This window comes from Martes martes (assembly GCF_963455335.1).
Source record: "Martes martes genome assembly, chromosome: 14".
Lineage (NCBI taxonomy): Eukaryota > Metazoa > Chordata > Mammalia > Carnivora > Mustelidae > Martes > Martes martes.
The window spans coordinates 8,512,071-8,534,798 of record NC_137902.1 but is presented as its reverse complement, the minus strand read 5'-3'; the positions used below and the strand labels follow the sequence as shown (position 1 = coordinate 8,534,798).

The 22,728-nt window shown below is 47.5% G+C and overlaps 2 protein-coding genes across 3 annotated transcripts; both read left to right on the top strand.

Annotated features, from left to right (window-relative positions):
• Positions 1-3,441: 3,441 nt before the first annotated feature.
• On the top strand, positions 3,442-5,125 carry HMX2 (H6 family homeobox 2; the record flags this gene model as incomplete). The annotated part of the gene is made up of 2 exons (XM_080822698.1): positions 3,442-3,709; positions 4,575-5,125. The coding sequence occupies 2 exons, from the start codon at positions 3,442-3,444 to the stop codon at positions 5,123-5,125; spliced, it is 819 nt and encodes a 272-aa protein (XP_080678824.1).
• A 4,105-nt stretch (positions 5,126-9,230) lies between these two features.
• On the top strand, positions 9,231-22,320 carry BUB3 (BUB3 mitotic checkpoint protein). 2 transcript variants are annotated; one of them, XM_080823092.1, is made up of 8 exons: positions 9,231-9,461; positions 9,920-10,114; positions 10,661-10,730; positions 12,703-12,854; positions 15,483-15,641; positions 17,532-17,709; positions 18,403-18,619; positions 20,847-22,320. In XM_080823092.1, exons 2-8 carry the CDS (start codon positions 9,920-9,922, stop codon positions 20,854-20,856), a joined length of 981 nt encoding a protein of 326 aa, XP_080679218.1. In that variant the 5' UTR covers positions 9,231-9,461; the 3' UTR covers positions 20,857-22,320. The 2 variants fall into 2 exon arrangements, with proteins under 2 accessions (XP_080679218.1, XP_080679217.1); XM_080823091.1 differs by having other exon boundaries at positions 9,244-9,461; positions 19,600-21,252.
• The last annotated feature ends 408 nt before the right edge of the window (positions 22,321-22,728 follow it).

The following is a 22,728-nucleotide window of genomic DNA, read 5'->3' as shown; positions in this document are numbered from 1 at the left end:
GCACTCTAGGTGAAGTCTCGGGGAACCACGGATGCCCCGAAGGGTTGGCGGGAAGATCGAGTCTTGGCCTTCCGGTCCCTGCTGTGTGACTGCTACCAGTGCCCTAGGGGTCGCAGCCCCCGCCGGTGACCAGCTGAGAATTTTAAGGGAGACCCCAGAGGAGAGTCCTTCAGGTTGCAGAGCCAGGAGTCTGCCTGGTCTCTGCCACGGCCTCCCTGCCTCCGTCAGGCGCCCACCATCACTTCCCTGGCTCAGGGCAGAGTGTGAGTGAGTGTGCGTGTGTGTGCGCACTAGTCGGAGCTCAGCGAACGTCTGCTGACTCAATGCGTGCGAAGGCGGAAGCATTTATGCAAGTGCGTGCGGCTTAACGCGTGCGCGTCTGAAGATGCGCGGGGTGGGAAGGTGGTGTAGGCTCTGCAGGACTCGGTTGCAGCGAGCCTCTGTGTAGACCAGACTCTTAGTGCGAGGGGAGGTAGCGAACAAACGGAGTACGAGAGAAGCCAGATGGCTCCTTTTGACTTCCCAAACTAGCCTGGGGTGAGGGCTGGGGCGAGGTTGTGGGGTCGCGGGGCTGCGTGGTTTCCTAGTCTTGAGTCCCCAAATCAGTCCTCAAACCTCAGCACACCCCACCCCGCTACACTCCCCTCCCCACTCTCGCTGCTCCTGGCCTTGGAGCTGCTTCTCCGAGGTCCATCCCCAGAGGCCTGGCCGCCGCCTCACATACTCCCCGCTCGGGCAAAGGCCAACTCCTTGGGTCCTTGGCCGCAGCCATACATCTGCCTCCGCGGTCTCCAGAAAGCAGAGGACCTCACAGTCTCCCCTGCAGCCATTCCCCAAACTCCGTGCTGAAGCCTGCTCCACCCCTCGCCCCTCCCAAGGGCCTGGTATTGGCTGTGGAACAACCTTGAGCTTCAATCTTCCCTACTCTGCTCAGGCTGGTCAATTTCCCCCACTGGGCCTCAGTTTCCCCGCCTGTACAATGGGGATAAAGATTTGCACCACAGGTTTGCTATGAGGATTAAAGTGAAGAGTGATAGGATGCAACCGGCGTGTTCCTGGTTGCTGGGGCCAAGTATTTACTAATTAGGAAGGGTCCAACCAATGCTCCCCTCCCCCACAACTCCTGTTTTCTTCCCCAGAGGGTGGCGGCCTCCGCTCTCTGGGTTGGCCCATTTCCCTTGGGGTAGCGTCGGCCAGAGCCGCGAGATAGCGCCAACTCAGGGTGCTTGAGGCAGGCGGAGAGGCCGCAGGCGGGTGAGAGAGTCGGTTTCCAGGAACCTCCCCTCTAACCCCCAACCATGCGGGAGCGCGCGGGACAGGCTGCGACGTGGCCCCCGAGCCTGCGCCGCCGCCGCGCAGAGAGGACGCACAAATTGTATTTCAGCGCCGGGTCCTTCCGGGTTAATGAGCTGACACCATGATTAAAGCTGACCATTTGTAATGTGTCTCGACCCCGCCGCCGAGCCCTGAAGAGGTTAATGCGGTGACGGAGGCCGGCACCTGCCCCTCGCCGGCCTCCCGGGCCGTGGCGCACAGCCCCTAGCCTCCACCCCCTCGCCTGCCCCGGCTCGGCTGCGCCGCCGACTCCTAATCAATTAGCCCATTAACGAGCCCTTCGAGGAGTTAAGTAGCGAGAGGTTCTGCCACGGGTAGGGCTGCAGTCGGTAACTCACCGCGGCTAATGATATTATAAGCGCGTTACTCAATAACCCCGCGCGGCGCGGGCAACGAGGGAACTGCGCCGTCATGGTGCAGGGTCTGGACATTTGTGGGGGCTGATTCCAGAGTCTCCTATCACCTTGGTTCCTTTTGGGGGGATATCCTAGGAGCGGGGGCTCCCAAGAGCTCTTGGTCCAGCAATCCCAAGGCCGCAGCCCCAGGGCGGGGGAAGGGGAACAGGGGACGGGGCAGTGTGGTCTTGCCTGACTGCCTTGGGGCCTTACCTCACCTTCGTTTCCTCCATGCTTGTGTAGACAACTGTGCCCCGGTACCGTTTTGCCGGCACCTGGCCGCTTCTAGACCCAGTAACAGCCGATCTGGGAATTACAGGGGCGAGAGCCAGGGCTTAGAGGAGGCCGCTCCGAGGGAACGAATCACGGTTTATTGAACACTTATCCGCGCCTCCGAGATGGCCACTTTCACCTAACCTAACTTCTTCGAGGTAGGCATTGCTTCCTCTAATTTCAGGAAGGGAGGAAACCAATGCTCAGAAAGTTTTAGTAGCATACCCAAAACTACCCAGATGAGATTTGAATCGACTTTGCCTAATTCTAAAACCATAACCTGTTCTCGCCTTCTTCCCACATCAAAGCGCTTCTATTTCTGCAGCAATTCCGCCGGTCTGCAGTCTTTGCCAAAACTGGAAAATCACTTGTGAAACCGAGTGTGGGCTGTGGGCTAGCCAGCAAAAGTTTACAGAGTACCTACTATAAACTCCTAGTGCTTCTGGGCTTTCCACGCCTTTTCCACTCCTACCTAATGCCATCCTCAAAACAGGGGAAAGGAGGAGGTGCCACTGAGAAGTTCATTGCACCTGTGAGGGTAGTGAGGCTCTAACTGGAACTGGACTTGTCCTAGTTCATGCAGTCTGTAAGTGGTGGGGCTGGGACTTGAACCAGGATCTCTTGCAACAAAAACCCACCCCCAAGGATCATGCAGGCCTGTGGGGCCTGTGACGGGGAGAGATCTGTAGGGTGGGGTGGCCAGAAGTTGTCTGCTCCCGGGCCTCCCAGTTAAGCTCCCAGGAAGGGCATCAGTATGGAAGCGCATGCTCTTAAACCCCTTCCCTCCCTTGCCGAATGCAGCGGTCTATCGGCGCCAGCTCTGCAGGCCGGCCGCACGCCCCAGGGACCTCGAGCTCCTTCGACGGAGGCATTGGGCCACTCCAGCTCGGACCCCTCGCTGCCCCCTGCCCCTGGAGGGGGCCGGAGTCGGAGCGGTGGGAGTCACCACAGAGGCTAGGAACCTGGGCTGAAATCTACATGCTGCTTTCGGCCCGGCTGTCCCTGGTTGGACACAGCTGATGCCGGCCGGCTTCTCGGCGCGCTCCCGGGCGCACAGCGGCTGCTTGCCCGGCCTGGGCTTTTTGAAAATTTCCGGGGCCGCTCGGCGGCGCTGCGATTGGCCGCGTCCCGGTAACCTCTATGCAAATGAGGCCGCGCCACCTCCGCGCCGGCGGAGACCCGCCGAGCTGGCGGGCAAGGAAGGGGCATTCGCGGCGGGGCTGGGCGGGCGCACCCAGAGCCGGGCAGGCAGGGATCCCGCGCAGCCATCCGGTGCCCGCGTGTCCCCCGCGCAAAGGGGACGCCTCACCAGCTTCGCCGCCCCCTCCCCCTGGCTCCCCTCCCCGCCCCTCCCCCCGCCTGCGTTCCCGCACCACCTTCCACCCAGATCGTCTCTAAAGGGAGTTCTTGGTTTCCTCCGATTTCTTATGAACCCAGGATGGGCAGCAAGGAAGATGCAGGCAAGGGGTGTCCGGCAGCCGGCGGCGTCTCCAGCTTCACCATTCAGTCCATCCTGGGCGGGGGCCCCTCGGAGGTGCCACGAGAGCCCGCCGGCTGGCCGGCCAGGAAGCGCAGCCTGTCCGTGTCCTCGGAGGAGGAGGAGCCGGACGACGGCTGGAAGGCACCTGCCTGCTTCTGCCCAGACCCGCACGGCCCCAAGGAGCCGGGCCCCAAGCATCACCCCCCCATCCCCTTTCCTTGCCTGGGTAAGGATCGCACGCCGCCGGGCCGGCCGCGAGCAAGCTCTGGGGGAGGGAAGCTGTGCCGGGGTGCAGGGCCCCTCTGGCCAGAGCCCCGGCCGCCCGGGGTCCAGGGAGGAGGGGAGGGGACACGCGCGCGATGTTGTCTCCTCCTCCCGGAGGGAGCTCGCGAGGGGACGGGAACGGTCTTGGGTAAGGCTGGGTTGGAAGGAGCGTATACCACAGCGGGCCGGTATGGGGCGGGCCGCACACACGGCTCTGCCCTCAATATCCCCTTTGTACATCGGTCGGATACTTTCCGAACAAGAGGTCTAGAAGTCGGGTCCCAGCGGTCCATCTGTCTCTACCGCAATCTCTTCCAGCTTCTTTTTTCTCCTCGCTTCCTCTCCCCGCCCCCCCTCGGCCTGATTACCACTCCAAGATGATTGACAATGGTGCCTTTCAGAGATGGTTCCTCTTCACAACACTGACGAAGGGGAGCCCCGCGTTAGTCCTTAGCGTGATTTCCGAACAAACGGTCTGTGAAATGATGCCTCCCGATAAAGCTCGGGGAACTCTTCCAGCTCAGTTATTACAAGGCAAAATCACCTTTTAAAATGATGCTAGTGCCCCCCTCCCCGTCCAGACTTGCTCCCCCGTTGCCACATGTCCTTTCTCCGAAGCTGGGGGGGGGAGACCCCATACTCTCGAAGTAGCTGGGTCCCGCTGCCTTTTCAAAGCTAGGGTGCTGGGCTTCGGGTTCCAGCGAGAGGGAGAAGAGGAAGGCGTTGGGACCAAGGCTGCAGCCTCCTGCCATCCCCCTGGCCTCGGCCAGGACTGGGGGTCTCGAGGCTCCGCGACTCCATGCCTCCCTGTCTGTTCTCCCTCCCAGGTACCCCCAAGGGCAGCGGAGGCGCGGGGCCGGCGAGCTCGGAGCGCACGCCTTTCCTCTCCGCGTCACACCCGGACTTTAAGGAAGAAAAAGAGCGGCTGCTGCCCGCGGGGTCGCCGTCGCCGGGGCCCGAGCGGCCTCGGGACGGCGGCGCCGAGCGGCAGGCGGGCGCCAAGAAGAAGACGCGCACGGTCTTCTCGCGCAGCCAGGTGTACCAGCTCGAGTCCACCTTCGACATGAAGCGCTACCTGAGCAGCTCGGAGCGCGCCTGCCTCGCCTCCAGCCTGCAGCTCACCGAGACGCAGGTCAAGACTTGGTTCCAGAACCGCCGCAACAAGTGGAAGCGGCAGCTCTCGGCCGAGCTGGAGGCGGCCAACATGGCGCACGCCTCGGCGCAGACTCTGGTGGGAATGCCGCTGGTGTTCCGGGACAGCTCGCTGCTGCGCGTGCCGGTGCCGCGCTCGCTCGCCTTCCCCGCGCCGCTCTACTACCCCGGCGGCAACCTCTCGGCCTTACCTCTCTACAACCTCTACAACAAGCTCGACTACTGAGCGGCCGCCGGCCCGTGCCGCGCTCTCCCCGCCGCCTCCGGCGGCGCCTCCTTCCCCCGCCCCCGCCCCCCTCCCCGGGGCTGCGGCGCGGGCCGGTGCGTTGCCAGGAATATTAAGAAATACACCATGTGTATTCATTATCTCTTATTTATGGCCTCTGCCCGACTTTTTGTTTGGATTGTTTCGGGTTATTTATCGGCATTTCTCAAGCCAGATCGCCTGCTTTCTAGCCAAAACAAACCAATACGCTTTGAAAACCATTTTGGAGGGGATGTTCTCGGGTGGCGGTGGGAAAGGGAGTTCTGGCCAGATCTACACGGATGGGCAGGGGGAAACAAAATCAGAAAAACACCCACAGAACCAGGTACACTCCTCTCCCCATACATACACCTGTATGTACGTACATGCACACACAGCCGGCCAAGCCAGCGGGGGCTTCGGACAATGATCTCAACGCCTCTTTTCGTTTTCCTCGTCCCGAGGATGGGCAGGAGGAGATTTCAGATCTGTAAATATTTTTAAAGAGGAAAAAAAAAAATAAAACATTTTAAGCATCGTTGCTAATCTTGGTGAGATTGATTGCCCAGCGTGCTAACGGGCGACTTTTCTCGATTTTCGGGGAGACGCGCGGCAGTAGAGGTCTTGCTCGCCCCACGTGCCGGGTGGGACTGCGGTCAGGGGTTAAAGGCGGGGACCTCGGCGCCGCTGAGGCCGCACGCGGGCTAGAACTGCGCCCCCTTCCACTCCCTGTTGCCCAAAGACCTGCGGCAGGCTGAGGCGCACCTGGGCCGGAATCCCGCTCCGGAGCCCGCGCGGAGAGGGACAAAGGCGGGGAGCCTCACTGCTGAAGCGCTGCCTTCCCAGAACGAGCATCTTCCCAGCACTGGGAGCGCCCTGGGCTTGGCCGCAGCAGGGCGCCGGGCGACCTGGCCCAGCGTGGGCCGCGCGCCTCCTTCCAAGGGCGAAGGTCATGTGGAAAGGCAGCGCCTGTACCAAGTGCAGCGCCCGCTTTGCTCGTCCCCCAACCCGGCGCGACAGGCTTGCAGCCGCGCACAGTTCCCGAGCGGGTGGCACAGTTGTGCGTGCGGCGCCGCGCGGGAACTGGACGCAGAGAGGCGGCTCTTCGGCTGAAGAGGGATCTTGAGGCTGGAGACCAGGCAAAGCAGGTGTGGGCCGCGAAGAAAGCGCGGGCTGCAAAGGCGCTTCCGCGCGCCCTGTTGTCGCGGTTGTTGTATGTTTTGCATTGTGCGTGGCTGAATGGCGGGGTCAAGGGCAAGCACGTGGCCAGTCGCGCTGAAAGGAACCTCGGCAGGGTGCCTCCTTGCCCACAGGCTTCCGCGCCCTAACACCTGCCCCTGGGAGGGCGCGGCACCCAGAGAACTGCAGCGCGAGTGTCATGCAAATCGCAGAGTTTTGCAATGTTTGATCGCAGCCGCCTGTTCCGAGGAAAACGTCGGAAAAGATGGCTGGAACTTAGAGGAGGACGTCGGTCCCGTGTCACGTGGGGAGAACCCCCCGGTCCTGCCGCCTCCGGTCCCGAGATCCCCTTAGCCCGTGCAAGGGTGCTGGGAGTGCGCAGTGAGGAGGTCGGACCTTATGCTCTAGAAGGAAAGCATATGCGTGATGGATTTGTCTCTGAGCCGAGAGGCATCGAAATTATCAGCATTTTATGGAAATGTGGAGGCTATCTGTAAACCGTCTGTGTGACCCGCAGTATTCTATCTGAACTGCTTGGTCTCCTGTCCATTTTGAGGTTGTTGTTTTCTCATATAAGATTTCATGAAAATTACAATCTCTTTCAAGATGACGTCAGAGGGATGTTATCCAAGAACACATCTGCAGATGCTAAGTTAGTTCTAGTCCACTTATTTCATTCCAGCAAGTTCAATTCAGTAAATGTATACTGAGCCCTAGAAGTTGCTGAGAACTAGGCTAAGTATTGTATAGACAAAGAGAGAAAACAAAAGTGATACTGGATCTGTTTTCTTCTGACTTATTTGGTACATGTGTTTTATTCCAAAGGATTTTTTCTTTCCAGATGACCCACTTTTAATTATTCTTGTCCTTTAAAGTTGTTATTTGAATATTCCATGCAGAAACAACCAATTTGCTCAAGGAACTACTTGTATAAGAATATTCCATCCATCTCATTATTGTCTGCATTTCAGTAGATTACGTTTTTGTCAAGAGATGATGGTTTTAACAGTATTGGGTCACTAAATCCTCCTTACGCTTACTTCTCTTATAGGAAGTGGTTTTCTCCAGCCACTCTAGGCTCTTAATGGCAGAGTGATTTCGCCCTTAAGATTTCAGGGATGACCCTTTTCCGGTTTATCATATAGTGGATATTTCAACCCTTTTACTAATTCAGAAATTAGCAGTCAAAGGTGATCCAACAGTGTAATTAGTTTCTAGGAATTCCCTGCTCCTACAGGTAACTGAGTGTACACACACACACACACACACACACACACACGACTTTGCATTTGGATTTAAAATGTTCAAGATTCCATTGTGGCCAGATCTCCTATCTCAAGGCTATCAATTCATTTGAATAATCAGCAAAATCATCAGCCTCCTTTTTAGGCTGTAAACTGGATTTTAAAGATTGACGTTTCTTAAAACTCGAATAGAGTCCGGCTGCAGCTGTGTGCCCAGAGGGACCTGAATCATACACACACTGTATAATGAAATACTGTTAGATTTTATTAGCAGATAATTCATGTTCAGAATCTTGAAACTCTAATAGAATTAAATAAACAACTGGGAGAGGGAACCAAATAGAATTATTTGGAGATAAAATTATTTAGCCGAAGTTAGAATGGCAAGGCACTGCATTTTAAAATTCTTAACTTCACCATTAACTTCTTGAAAGAGAAAGTGTAGAGAACTGAGTAGGAGGATTGGCATTGAGGGAGAGCAAGGATCTGTTCTTTTAGCGGTAATATGAACACAGTGGGCAGAAGGGTGATTACTGTGTGCATGCTCATTGTGTCAAGAATCCTAAAGAGAAGTGCACCTGAGGGGGTAAAGACCAACAACACTTTCCTTTATTAACATACCTTTAAAGTTAAACCCTTTAACTCCAACGATTTCTTCCCACTTCATACAAAATCACATCATAAGATTCCCCCCTCCCCCGCAAGAGGCAGCGAAAAAGAGGTTACAGTGTGGATTAAATTGAAAATTGTCAATGAGTTTTTTATATTCAAGAGTAACTGAGCCATAGCATTCTAGTTATAAATTAAGAATTAACTTTTCTTTCATGGAAATCAAGTAAGTTCCAGAAGCAACTTCTTGATTCTCCTATTTCTGGAGGAGTCTAGAAACAGATAATGGGAGCAAGCTGAGCCTGCAACTCTAGGGAGTTTTGGGGGGTAGGGAGGTAAATGGGGAGAAGCTTGTAGCTGTCATTTTAGGACCCTGCTTAAACATACGGAAGTTTTGAGCTTGAACACACTGCAGAGTAATTGTTTTCCAGTCTGTCCACCCTTCTGGACAGGGAGTTCCCTCAAGAGCAAGGACTGTCCGATTAATGCATCTTCCCAGAGGCTCTCACCAGGCCTGGTATTCAGTAGGTGCTCCATAAATGTTTGAAGAAAGAGGGAACGGAGGGAGAAAGCATAGTATAAATAAGGATGACTTTTCATGATATCAATAGATCTTAAGACAATGGAAAATGTGAGATCCTGGTTCAGGGGTGGAAACACCAGGAAAATGAGAATAAATCAGAGCAAAGTAATGCAATTGATTAGAGCAAATATTTCCATTCCAATTTTTGGTTAACTTCATGGGCGTGTGCATGTCCAGTGAAAGGGAGAAATGAAGTATTGACCAAAAGAGGGTTCTTGAGTCTGAGATACTGAGTTGGGAAGTGAGCCACAGGTCAAATGGGAAAGAGCATCTTTCCCGCCTACTATTCAGATGAGCAACCGGGCGTCGGCTCCAGGGAAACTACATTTCCCAGCGTGCTGCAAAAGGGCGGGATAGAGCGTGGGCTCAGCCTGGGCGCGATGCACTTCGGGAATTGTAGTTTCCACTGGGCCGTCACCAGGACCGGAGCCTCAGCGGTGTGCTCAAGGAAGCCCACGTGATCGGAAAAGCCGCGGTTTGCCTTTGAGCCGGAACAAGATGGCTGGGTTGACGGGCGCCGGGCCTCCGAGCGGACCAATTGGCTGCCTCGAGCGAGACGTTGGCGTTTGAAATTAGCCAATGGCAGTCATACGCTGGACCTTCCTCTCCGCCTCTTCTCGCCCAGCCCGCGAGTACTCGGAGGAAAGCGAGGAGGTGGTGGCGGCGGTCTGCAGCGGCTAAGTTGCTTCGAGGGGAGTCCAAGGTAGCAGGGACGAGGCGACGGGACGCTGGGGCGGATTCTTGGGGGACATCCCAGGTCCGGAGCCGGCAGAGCCGTCCAGGGGAACCCGTTTGGCTTCCATCCCTCTTGCTTTATTTTAGGAGCGTCCAGGGCGGTAGGCCCGGCGGAGGGGCCGGGGTGCGGGAGCCCGCGGAGCGTTAGGGGTGCCCCGGCGCGGGTGGGGCAAGTTGGGGCGCCTGGAAGGGGCGGCGGTGGGTGGGGGGGGGGTGAGTCCCGATTGCGGCGGGCGCGCTGATGCTGCGCAGGCGCAGACTCCCGGTCGCCGACGTTCTCTAGGTCCCTCCCCCCGCAAGACAGCACCCCCCCCCCCCGCCCGTAAGGAACCCCCTGTCCGTGAAGCCCCTCTGAATGCTCGGCCTGCCGTCAGCCCAGCACCCCATCCTGGACCCTTGGGGACTGACTGGTCGCTTGTTCCGTAGATGACCGGTTCTAACGAGTTCAAACTGAACCAGCCACCCGAGGACGGCATTTCCTCGGTGAAGTTCAGCCCCAACACCTCCCAGTTCCTCCTGGTCTCCTCCTGGGACACGTCGGTGCGCCTCTACGACGTGCCGGCCAACTCCATGCGGCTCAAGTACCAGCACACCGGCGCCGTCCTGGACTGTGCCTTCTACGTAGGTGTCCCCAGTTCGCGCACCTGCCCGCTTTGTTTCAGGATGTCCTGTGTTGGGAGCGTCCTTCTACTTAGGTCGAGCAGAAGCTTCTGTCGGTGGTGGTTTGGATAGCACTTAAGATTTTCCCGAACACTGGTCTTGAGACAAATATAGTTTTGGGGGGGGGGGGCTGGGGTTATGCAGATGTCTAGATGTCAAAAAGAGTAATCTTGCAAACTTTTTGGTTACATGACATTCGTATGTCTTGCAACAAGACGGTAAAATTTGGTTGCCCTTATCAAAACGAAGGTTTTTCTTTTCTTTTTTTTTAAAGCTAGGACATAGGAATACCTATGTGCTCTCAGCCAATGTGAATAATCCTTCCTTAATTTGCTGATGTTAATTTTGGTGACCAGTTATTTGTTGTATTTTGTGTGTGTGTGTGTGTGTTAGCCCAGTGTACCTCATCCTGAGCATAAAGTGAACAGTTGGCTGTAGAAACAGGAATTTTGAAATTCTTTATAAATGTCTGTAACTTTTGAATGACTTGAAACTTTTATTTTGTAGGATCCAACACATGCTTGGAGTGGAGGATTAGACCATCAGTTGAAAATGCATGATTTGAACACTGATCAAGGTAATAATGCCACATTTTTACCGGTTTATTGTTTTCTCAGCTAGGGTACTGAAGTGTAAATGTTTATTTAAGAAGAGTGGTTCCTGAATTGCTTAGTTTCCAAATTGTTTACAAGTAAAAGTGGCTTAAGTTTAGGACTTTTTGTTTAAATGATAACCGTGAAATTACTGAGCACAAAATATTATCCATGTACTTTCTCAGTAAATTCTTTTGCATTTAGATCACCACTCTAGGTGTTTACACGAAGTTACCCTTAAGTGTTTGACCTTTACCTGTCCTCAGAAGTGGACTGGATGCCATAGTAATCTACTGCTCATTAAAATTTTCCAGGACAGTGCAGATGTTTGAGTGTTCTCTTTTCAGAAGCTTATTTAGTTCAGATTGAAGGATGATAGGTTTTTAAAAATCTGCTGTTATAAAATAGGCAGTCCTGTCCAGCTGCTGTATTAATTCTGCTTGTGTGATGATTTAGCATAGAATATGTTTCAGTTGCATTTATTGAATGAATAAGATGATGACACATTTTTTCTTTTCACTTAATTTCTTCAGGGTCCGGATAGGAAATGACTTAACCAATTTTTTATGGTGACTTTGGAGCAGAGCAGAAATGGAATGGAACTCAAATGCATAGAACCTCTTGGAGCATTAAAAAGATTTTTTCTGTATATGCATACATTAGGTATAGATGTGCTTGAAGCAGTTGGCGAGGCATGAAGATAGGACTAGCTGAGGGTGAGCTGGACAGTGGGAGGATGGAAAGAAGAGGGATACAATATTTTGTCAAAAAATAACTCAGAAGAGGTTATTTCAGGAAAGTCACTTTGTCATGTAATTTAGAACTGCATAACTATTTGGTTTTGTTAGCTTATTTTGTATAGTAAGTTAGCTTGTGGGTTTGAGTCCTATTTGTTGGAAAATTTAGGAGGAAAAAAACCACAGAAATAAAAAGATTTTTGATATGGAGACAACAGTTAAGGGAATTAGCTGTTTACTCTCAGGGTCATTGTTGAACAACATGAGGTCCTCTTTTTTCTTGTTTAAGGGATATAAAGGGAACACAAGCAGGGGGACTGGGAGAGGGAGAGGCAGGCTTCCCACTGAGCAGTGAGCCCCATGTGGGGCTCCATCCTGGGCCCCTGGGATCATGACCTGAGCTGAAGGCAGACACGTAATGACTGAGCCACCCAGGCGCCCCTTAAATGATACATTTTTTAAATAGGTAGTTTTCCTGTTTGAGGATCAGGACCACATACTGTTCTTTGTCATACCCTTAGCACATGACATAGATTTGGCACATACACATACACATTTAGGAAATGTTCGTTGAATGAATGGTTGAGATATTGTGAAGAGTTGAAATTGAAAGGAAAGAAATTGTCTTTTGGAAATCTGACCCACCGTGAAAACCAAGTGAACTTGTCATAAGACTCTTCTGCCTTCCTTATCGCCCAGCTTTCAGATACCTGGTTAGACCACGTAAACAAGTTTCTTATAAACATTGGCTTTAAACCAATAAATTTTATCCAGATCCAGAAGAACGGAGTTCTCTACTCATTGTTTCATTCAGCAGGTATTTGAGTACCTACCATGTATCAGAACCTGCAGTAGATAAAGTCAGAACTATAGAGTTGAATAAGGCTTCTGATCTTAAGGAATCTAGAATCATTGTAAGGAAAAAAAACAGATATGCCACCAATTTAATGTAATGTGAAACTCAGGTCGGCCTTTGGTAGGAAGTGAATAGTTAGTGAACCAAACTATGCAGTGTAAGGTGAACAGAGAGGGATGGGTGACGGTTTGTAGTCAGGGAGAAATTTTTTTGTATGCAGGCATTTTCATTGAGTTGGTGGAAGCAGATTCATTACAGTTTAATGAGTGTTTCCTTCTATTGTTCACTCGAGGAATCTTTGTTTAGTGGCGGTAATGAAGCTGGGTGATTTTTTTTTTTTCTTTTTTCTTTTCCCTGTTGTAGAAAATCTCGTCGGAACCCATGATGCCCCTATCAGGTGTGTTGAATATTGCCCAGAAGTGAATGTGATGGTCACAGGGAGTTGGGATCAGACAGTTAAACTGTGGGATCCCAGAACTCCTTGTAATGCAGGGACCTTCTCTCAGCCCGAAAAGGTAGGCTCTTGACATTCATAATAGGAATTTTAATCTTTGGGGTGATTTGATTTGATACATGGTTGGCGAATATGGTGTTGAATTTGAAGGTTAATTAAGAGTTGATGAGGGGTGCCCAGCTGGCTCAGTCGGTAGAGAACACGACTCTTGATCTTGGGATTATGAGTTTGAGCCCCACATGGATGAGGCCTAGAGATTAGTTTTAAGAGGTTGATTTTTTTTGAAGAGAGGGATTGGATTACGGTATTTGGGTCAACTTTTTTTTCTGTTTGTTGTCACCTCTGTACTGGATAGTGGTAGCTTTTAAGTAAACCCACTGCTCTCTATTGTTAATGCTTTAAATCCCAGGACGGAGAAGCAACTCCATGCCTTTTCAGAGAAGTCATTTAGCAAAGACTGTCGGATTGCCTTAAAACTGGGTTTGACGTGCCCAGACCTGGAAGTGGGACAGAGCATCACTCATTTTCACTTACCACCTCAGGTTTCATTTGAGTGGACTGTTAAGAGGGTAGAATGGGTTATCACTTGAAGTTAGTGAGAAGGGTATTCTATATTCCCCGGGTTTTGCCATTTATTAATTTATTTTTAATGTTGGCAGATGTTGTTTGAAGGCTCTCCTGAAGAAAGCTTTTTAAAATCCAAACTTTGTGTTATTATTCTAACCTTTTGATCTGTACAATGAAACTGTAATTGAGCTTTGTTGCAGTATCCTCATCAGACTTTATCAGGTGGTAGTTAATTTTAAAGATTGATTGTTTCAGCAGTTTAAAGGTATCCTTCACTCCAGTCTATTTCCTTAGTGTAAATATACTATTCAGTTCCTGTTAGCCATCATTATATACTGTAGTGCATCCAAAGAGCCATTATTTCTGTCACATCACAGTCGAATCTACTCCTGGCAAGACCTTTGTTCAGAATAAAATAATTGCATTGTTTCTAGTTTTGATTTATGGTTTTATGTAACATGTTAAGAGCTGTGATAAATTGCTGACAGAATATCGTATAATGGACAGCCACACTGAATCAAGCTGCTTATTGGTTCAGCAAGGTTCATTATGTCACTTTTTTTAATACTTTCTTTGATAAATGTATACACCTAGTCACTGGCATGACAGTGGTTTCACATGATTTACGATCAGTGGGGATAGAAAGCCCTGTTAGAAGCTTGGGTGTCACCTGTATAGTAAAGATTTAAGATAAAATTCCCAATCTGATTGTACTGTTATAAATCGATCTCTGTCTGGATTCTGTGTTTTTTAAGTTTGCCATCTCACTGTCGTAGGTTAATTTCTGTTTTTCTGCAAACACTGTGTTTTCCTGAATAAAGTGCAGTAGATTTGCATTTCTCTTATTTATATATGCTTATGGTAATCTACTGTTTTGAATCTTCTTAATTCCTTGTATTTCCCGTAGTCAAATTAGTTGTTGAATTTTAAGGTCAGAAATCTGAGACTCTTGGATTGTTGTATTGTTAAACCTAACTTGGTATTTTGGGGTGGTGGTATATAGTTAACACATTAGTAATTATTAACCTTGTGGTTTAGTGACTGAATGTTAAAAAGATGTCTTAGCAGGCCTTGGGCTCTCTTCATTTTTTAATAGCGATTCTTCAGGTTTTAAAATATTAAATCAGATTAAATTAGAGTTGGTTCTTAGTTGAAAGTAACAACCAGAGTACAATTTTATGCCTGAAGTCTAGATTTTAAAAAAAAATTATTTAACATGATTAGGAAAATACATTTTCTCAACATTTTCATGAATTTGCTATTTGCATTTGACATAATTTGAAAGCAAACCACTTGAAATACTTGCAGGAAATTCTGTGATTTATTGTAAAGGAATTTAATGGAAATTTTAAAAAATACTGTAAAAAGGGCATTATATGGGGAAAATAAATGCATTTAAAGGAGAAAATGCTTTTTAAATTTTCGCTAAAGATGAACTTTGTCTTGAGTGTTTAGTAGGATGTCAGGGAACAAGAATGTGCTTTGTCACATGCCAGACCACTGTCCTTGTCTTTTAATTTTGAGTACATGTGCCACGAACAGCAACTAAGCAGCTAATTAATGATGGCTCCTTCATTCTTCTTGGAAAGGCCTATTTATTCACTGTGACAGCTAGAAAATCAAGATTTTTAGAGTTACAACAGGAAATCTTTTTTTAAAGGGCAGTCATAGAAAAATAACTTGGAAAATTATTATTTTGTGAAAAGCTAGAAGCCTGTTGAGAGGTATCTTATATTGTTATTAAGGCTTTATTATCTCCTCTTTGAGTAGTTTTTTACACTTTCGTGTTGTTAACTAAATGAAGCAAGAAGGCTGGAAAAATAGCTTAATAATTGAATTTGTTTTAGTAACCAAGAGAATTAAGTCTTCAAAAGTTTTTGCAGAATTAATTAGAATGTACATTATATGACCCATGGCTAAGTAATAAGAATATTTCGGGTTGATGGTTCTGTGCACATTACTTGGTTTATGTAACTGTAGCATTTCAAATTTAATAGCTGTGTTTGTGAACCTGATCAGCTAACTTTTTTACGGTTTCACAATTAGTGGACTTCTTTGGGGGACAGAATGGCCTGTTCAGGCAAGTGGGTGGATTTTAGTAAGTTTTGGTCTTTCTTGAAAGGTGTACACCCTGTCAGTGTCTGGAGACCGGCTGATTGTGGGCACTGCAGGCCGCAGAGTGCTGGTGTGGGACTTACGGAACATGGGCTACGTGCAGCAGCGCCGGGAGTCCAGCCTCAAGTACCAGACTCGCTGCATCCGGGCATTTCCCAACAAGCAGGTACTGACCTGTCACCTCCCCCCCGCCCCGCCCCGTTTGCGAATTTGAAAATAAGAGGATCTCATCTCATAGGTCACTGCCTTTTAAAGCTTTGCTTTTTCAAAAATGTTTTGAGGACTGATTTAGAATTTGCTGTAGTTACATTTCCAACAGCCCTGTGTTACAGAGCAGTGTGTTAACCCAGTTTCAGAGAAGATCTCGATGTTCAGAGGGGTTAAGTAATCTACCAGTGGTTTGACTGGAGGCCTTCTGATTCCCTCAGTCCAGGACGCTTGACAGGTGGACGGTAATCAGGGAGCAGTTCGCACATATTTCAATTTACCAAACCAGTGAACTCAGATTTAAATCTGGAAATACAGGTTTATGGAATTTGCTGTTCTTTTTTTTTTTTTTTTTTTTTGGTCTCTTTGTAACTCTGATACTAATAGAGTTCTTTAGCTGGTCTGACAGCAGAACTTGGATTTTTTTTTTTTTAAGAGAAGATGATAATCCTTACGTAATGACTACCTCTCAAAACACAGGGTGGGTTCCCCTCCCGGTCATCACTACTGAACAAGACTGCTCTGTTTATTAGTGAGCCCCTTTCCCCTGAAATCCTTAGAAGTTTGAAGGAGAGTTGGTAGTGGGATCAGCTGCTGTAAGAATTTTATGAGAGGAGATGTCATTAAAAACAGCAGATATCTTTGAAATCTTATGCTCTTCCTTAGTGGTTGACGAGCTGGATGCAGTTATGTCAGTTACTCTCTTGGCCCTTTATCTCAAAGGGCTGGTACCTCAAATGGTGATCACAGTTCTTTTTCTCAGGAAATTGTGAATTTCCATTAAAGAGAAGACATTGCAATTATGTGACTTTTGAAGATTTGACTCGGTGATTATAAGATATCCTTGTATTTTTAAATATTATTTTTATGTCTTAAGTCTGAAACTGTTAGAACATGTTTCTAGTTGATGATGGAAGCTTAAGATTTCACTGATGTGTTTTTTTCTCCCTGAGTAGTTTTTCAGGAATAATTCTTTTTCATACCTTCAGAATTAAAAAAAAAATATATAGGGTTCATATTTATTGTATCTCTTAGTTTCTTTGACATACTGTCATTTCAAGGGAAGGTGAAAAAGGTTTGAAACGGTAAACCACTTTGAACATCGTTGAAAATCTGTGGGTTCGTGTGTGAACTCAGCTTGCTGTAGTTACATGCAAGAGGCAGAATGACAGAGGTGGAAGGCTGGTGTTCTAGTTGATTTGGATCATTGATAACCTCCCCCCCCCTCGAAGGACACACAGTTCTGGTTTTGTTTTTTGTTTTTAAGATTTTATATATTAATTTGACACACAGAGAGATATATCGAGAGAGGGAACACAAGCAGGGGGAGTGGGAGAGGGAGAAGCAGGCTTCCCGCCGAGCAGGGAGCCCGATGTGGGGCTCGATCCTAGGACCCTGGGATCATGACCTGAGCTGAAGGCAGATGCTTAACAACTGAGCCACCCAGCCGCGCCCCAGGACACACAGTTCTTAAGAGTTGTTGGAGGTGAAGAGGCACAGAGCACAGCAGATTATATCCAAGTGATGGAACAAGTTTGAGCCCCGTCTGGACAAGACAACAAACAAATGATACTGAAGCACTTGAAAATTCTTGTCTAGATTTGACAGAATTACTAGATGTGATAGCCTTATTTTTCTTTTTTTATGGAACGGGTATAAATGTTGAACTCTTGGACCGGTCATAGCTATGTTAGTGTAGTTTAAAACCTGTACCTGGTGAAAACCTGGCCGTACTTAGCTTTCATTTCTGAAGTAATCCTTTTTAATGCGGATTGAAGTTGGGAATTAGTGCCTTGTTTTTGGGAGCTGGAGTCACCAGGTTTGTCCTTCTCTGGTTCCTTCTTGGCAGGGCTATGTATTAAGCTCCATAGAAGGCCGAGTGGCAGTTGAGTACTTGGACCCAAGCCCTGAGGTGCAGAAGAAGAAGTACGCCTTCAAGTGTCACAGATTGAAGGAGAACAACATCGAGCAGATCTACCCGGTCAATGCCATTTCCTTTCACAACATCCACAACACATTTGCTACAGGTATACAGTGTGGCATGTGCGCCTACGTCCCATCATTGCGATAACGATTTTGCTTTATTTTATTTCCGTTAGATTAATTGTAGAGAGAGAAGGGGGTGAGGGGTAGAGGGAGGGGAGGGGGGCGGGAGAGAATCCTAAGCAGACTCCACACTGAGTGCAGAGCCCACCACGGGGCTCAGTCTCCCAACCCTGAGATCATGACCTGAGCCAAAATCCAGAGTCAGACACCCAACTAACTGAGCCACCCAGCGACCCGACAGTTTTGGCTGTAATTGAACACTAGACAGTTAAACTTAGGCAGAGTTTTGAAAAAAGAATTAGGCTTGCTTTTTCTGATACTTAGGGAGTAAAATGATCTTCTGGGGAACATGATCTTCTGGGGAAAATGTAACTTCTATGACCTTAGAAATTAACCATGAAGGGTAATGGTTTTTTTCTGTACGTGGGTTTTTTTTTTTTTTTAAGGATTTTATTTATTTATTTGATAGAGATCACAAGTAGGCAGAGAGGCAGGCACAGAGAGAGAGGGGGGAAGCAGGCTCCCTGCTGAGCAGAGAGCCCGACGCAGGACTCGATTTCAGGACCCCGAGATCATGACCTGAGCCCAAGGCAGAGGCTTAACCCACTGAGCCACCCAGGCGCCCCTGTACCTGGTTTTAAGAACCATTTTAGCTCTTTTGAAATGACTTGCAGGTGGCTCGGATGGATTTGTAAACATTTGGGACCCCTTTAACAAGAAGCGGCTGTGCCAGTTCCACCGGTACCCCACCAGCATTGCGTCCCTGGCCTTCAGTAACGACGGGACCACGCTCGCAATAGCATCGTCGTATATGTATGAAATGGATGACACAGAACATCCCGAAGATGGTATCTTCATTCGCCAAGTGACAGATGCAGAAACAAAACCCAAGTGAGTATGCTTCACCTGTATTTGAGCCTTTTCTCGCATTCAACCCAGGATTTATTAATTTTTCTAAATTCATGAATAGCATTGTTGATGCCTGCTCGATATTACAGCTGACTGTAGGGTTGGAGTTGATTTTATCTTGTTCTCCCAAGTTTTCAATATCCGTAGGTTGATAGACGTCTGATGGATAAAATTGTGCCTAGTTGTTTGGTAGAGAAGAATGTCAAACTCTCATTCTTCTTGAATAGGCACTATTATTTGAATCTCTGGAGTTATTACCAGCTCGTTGCTTCAAAATTAAGTTGAGGAATTCAAGAATAATTTATTTTAGCAAATTCTATTTAAGATGTTTAAGAATTTGAACTGCCAAAAATCTTTCCTCTCCACAGAGGTTGTTTCTTTAATATTTACACAAAGCGAATGACCTTCAGGTCTTACTGAAAACCCAGAGTAATATGGCCTTGCCTGGAATAGCAAATTTCCGTAGTTTTGAAATTTTCATCGCTGTCTTTGGCTTTTGGTTGTAACTGTTGACAGGGATGGACGATTTACATTTTTTTGGTAGCAACAGGGCAAAGCTCTTTACTTAATTACCCGCACCAGGCCTGAGGGAAGACTGATACTTAGGCTCTTTTTAAACCGTAAAATACCTACCCTCCCCGGGGTCTTTGTCCCTGTTCTCTGTCTTTCTCTACCCAGGCCTCAGTAAATACGGAATAATTGAATGTTTTCAGGATTCTTCTACTTGTCTGAGTTAAAATGGTTTAACACCCTTGCTAAATTGGTTGAGTCCCTAAAAGGGGGCAGAGTAGTAAATATTCAATTACGTGCATACTTTTGCAGGTTTGATTTTAGCAAAGACTTAGCATGTGAAGCCTGTTGGATAAAGGGCTGTGTTTGCTTATAATCTCTCACTTTTGTGTTTCTTGTCCTGGCCGGCCATTTTGATCTCATGCTGTTCTTTTTTTCTTTTGAACTTGTAGGTCACCATGTACTTGACAAGATTTCATTTACTTAAGTGCCATGTTGATGATAATAAAACAATTCGTACTCCCCAATGGTGGATTTATTACTATTAACAAAGAAACCAGGGAAATATATTAATTTTAATATTATAAGAACCTGAAAATAATGGAAAAGAGGTTTTTATTGTTTTTTGTTTTTTTTTTAAATGAACACTCTTAAGTGCATGAGATGGTTGATGGTTTGTTGCATTAAAGGTATTCTGGGCAAAACGAAATTGGAGGGCAGTGACCGCACTTTTGAGAATCAGTTTTGACCTTGGTAATTTTTGTTTCCACTGTGGAAATACATGTTTGTAAATAAATATAGGTAATAAAAATCCTTTTGCATTCTTTCTGGACCTTAAATGGTGGAGGAACAGGCTCTTGAGCCATTTGTTTCTTTTGCTGGTTGTAGTTGCTAATTCGAAAGCTGCTTCAGACCGCCTCATGAGGAGGTTAATCTACAATTAAACAGTATTTCCTCTTGGCCGCCCATTATGTTCCGAAGCAGATGGGTCATCGTTTCCTGGGCTGTTCCACAAAGCAAGGTTAAGGTTAGACTCCTGGGAATCAGCTAGTTTTCAATCTTATTAGGGTGCAGAAGGAAAACTAATAAGAAAACCTCCTAACTTCATTTTGTGACTGTAAACAATTATTTATTAGCAAACAATTGATCCCAGAAGGGCAAATTGTTTGAGTCAGTAATGAGCTGAGAAAAGACAGAGCATATCTGTGTATTTGGAAAAATAATTGTAACGTAATTGCAGTACATTTAGACAGGCATCTATTTGGACCTGTTTCTATCTCTAAATGAATTTTTGGAAACATTAACGAGGTTTACATATTTCTCTGACATTTATATAGTTCTCATGTCCATTGCAGTTGCCCAGCCACTGGTGATTAAGGTTAAAAAGAAAAAATTATAGTGAGAATGAGATTCACTTTAATGTAATGCCCTGAAGCAGAACACGAACTTAGCTTGGTCTATTCTAGCTAGTTCCAAATAGTATTTCTGTGCTCAGACTTCGGTGTTTTATTTATATTATTTGCAAATTTATGTTTTTGAATGGGCCTTGGACCCTTACTGAAATTGACACATGACGTGTTTTTTTTTTTTTTAATTCTTTTGATACAGAGAAATTCTTGCTTTTATTTTGTAAGCATTTCAGTGAAAACTTAGTGTTAAGTGTGAACCCATCTTTTGAAATGTATTTTCTTCATTGCAGGTCCACCTAATCATCTCGTGAAAGTGGTTTCTCTATGGCAAGCTTTGTTTTGCTTCCTACAAACACATATTCATCCCCTAAGGGATGCGTTGTAGTCATTGTGGACACCTTATTTAGTATGTGGATTTCTCTGTTTTCTGTCTTAAAAAAACTTGTCTGTGTGCCCTTCCATGCTGACTTTGTGTAGGATGAGGAGTCTTTGTGTCCTTGGGTGATAGTCTGAAGAATTGTTTTTACCCCCAGAAAGCCCAGTTGCTGTTTCGGAGCAGCTTGAGCTCTTTTTGTAAAATATTCTAACCCTGTTACTGCCGTGCTGTCTAATAAATCAGAGATTCAGAACCCTTAAATGTTGGATGTTTTTAAATGTTGGTAATTAATGTAATTTACTTCATAAAAAGGCTTCTGTAAAGCAAAACTCGTTTCATCAAGGGCCTGGTAGGGATGACATTTTACCTTTAAGTCCACACGGCCTCGTTTAATTACGTCTGTTTTTGTGTACGTTGGGGATTCAGTCCTGGCTAAAGTGATCTGTTGGAGTTCTGCCATTTCCCTCGTGCCCTCTTGCTGGATCAGTTGGGGCCTTGAGCCAACTGTGTAGCTTCGCAGGGTGGGCACAGACAGGGTGGCAGCTGACGGGCACCCTTCAGCCTGACTCTCCTGCGCTGGTGCAGTAGGGGTCCTGCGGCTCCCCCGTCCGTGGGCCGGTGCAGTCATCGTACGCGCCTGCACAGAGCCAGGTGACGGACCCGTCTGTACTTCTCCATCAAACGCTAAATCAAAGTGAAGCCCTTGGGATGGTAAATAATGTAACAGCCAGAGACTAACTGATGGCATTGGTGCTGGAGTGTGATTATGTGCTTTTCAGACTCCTTAACCACTTGGTTGAGGACAAAGCATAAATTTAAAACATTGTTTAACTGAAAGGGAATTACTATGGTGTTGTAAAAGGTGACTAAAATTAAAGCAATGTTGGGGACCTGTTTTGAGTTCGTGGTGTGGAAGGGCTGTTTTTCTACTTCTATCTGCATGTCCTCTTTCTCTTGAAACCGGATGTGTCTCAACCTGAAGGTGTCTCCTGGCCTCCCTTGTGGACCTGTTAACCTGCTTGCTCTCCTTCACGATTTGCCTGTTTAGGATTACAGCCACTTTTCCCCCAGATGACCCAGGGGTAAAAAAACCTTAGTGTTCTCCTTGATTTCCTTTTCCATATCCTCTTCAGTGTTTTTAAGTGTCTTTTCTGATGATGATTCTTTCTACTGCCCGTCTCCCACTGCTACTCACCCATCTGGGATGTGCAGCAGCCTTGGGGCTCTGCCCCGAGTTCTGCATCTGCTGGAACAGTGACTTTCAGACCTTTTTAGCTGTGATCCAAGTAGGAAATACATTTGGACTGAAGTCCAGAACACACAGAGGTCAATCCAGTATGTGTAATAGAGATAAATTTCATAAAGTATTCCTTGTTCTTTGTACCTATGATGTATCTGTTTGGTTTTTTCCTTTTTTTTTTTTTTTTTTTTTTTAAAGAAATGCTGGTTTTGGTCCCCTGAACTGATTTTATAACACATGCCTTGCCACCTCTAATTTGAAAAGGCTGCCTATGCCACGTAAGACTTTAAAAACAGTTGCTCTGTTTCTCATGCTGTGCTTGGGATTGTCCAGTGCGCCCCACTGCTCATAGAAGTCCCTGAATCACTTTTACAAGAAGGTATGTGCCCAAGGCCTGCAGATCACCCAGAAGCCACTGCTGACTGTCCAGGTGCTCTCGGAAGAATGGGGTGGGGCTGACCACGGGGGATTCTGACAAGTAGATGGATATGTGGGGGTAGCGGTACCTGGTTTGAGTTCTGTGTAGAAACTTCAGGGTACATCCGCAGTTCCTCTG

Coding starts and splice junctions, on each gene's coding strand:
- BUB3 (XM_080823091.1), top strand. CDS start 9,920: ATGACCGGTTCTAACGAGTTCAAACTGAACCAGCCACCCGAGGACGGC. Junction 15,642..17,531: donor GGGCATTTCCCAACAAGCAG/GTACTGACCTGT, acceptor CCTTCTTGGCAG/GGCTATGTATTAAGCTCCAT. Junction 17,710..18,402: donor CCACAACACATTTGCTACAG/GTATACAGTGTG, acceptor AATGACTTGCAG/GTGGCTCGGATGGATTTGTA.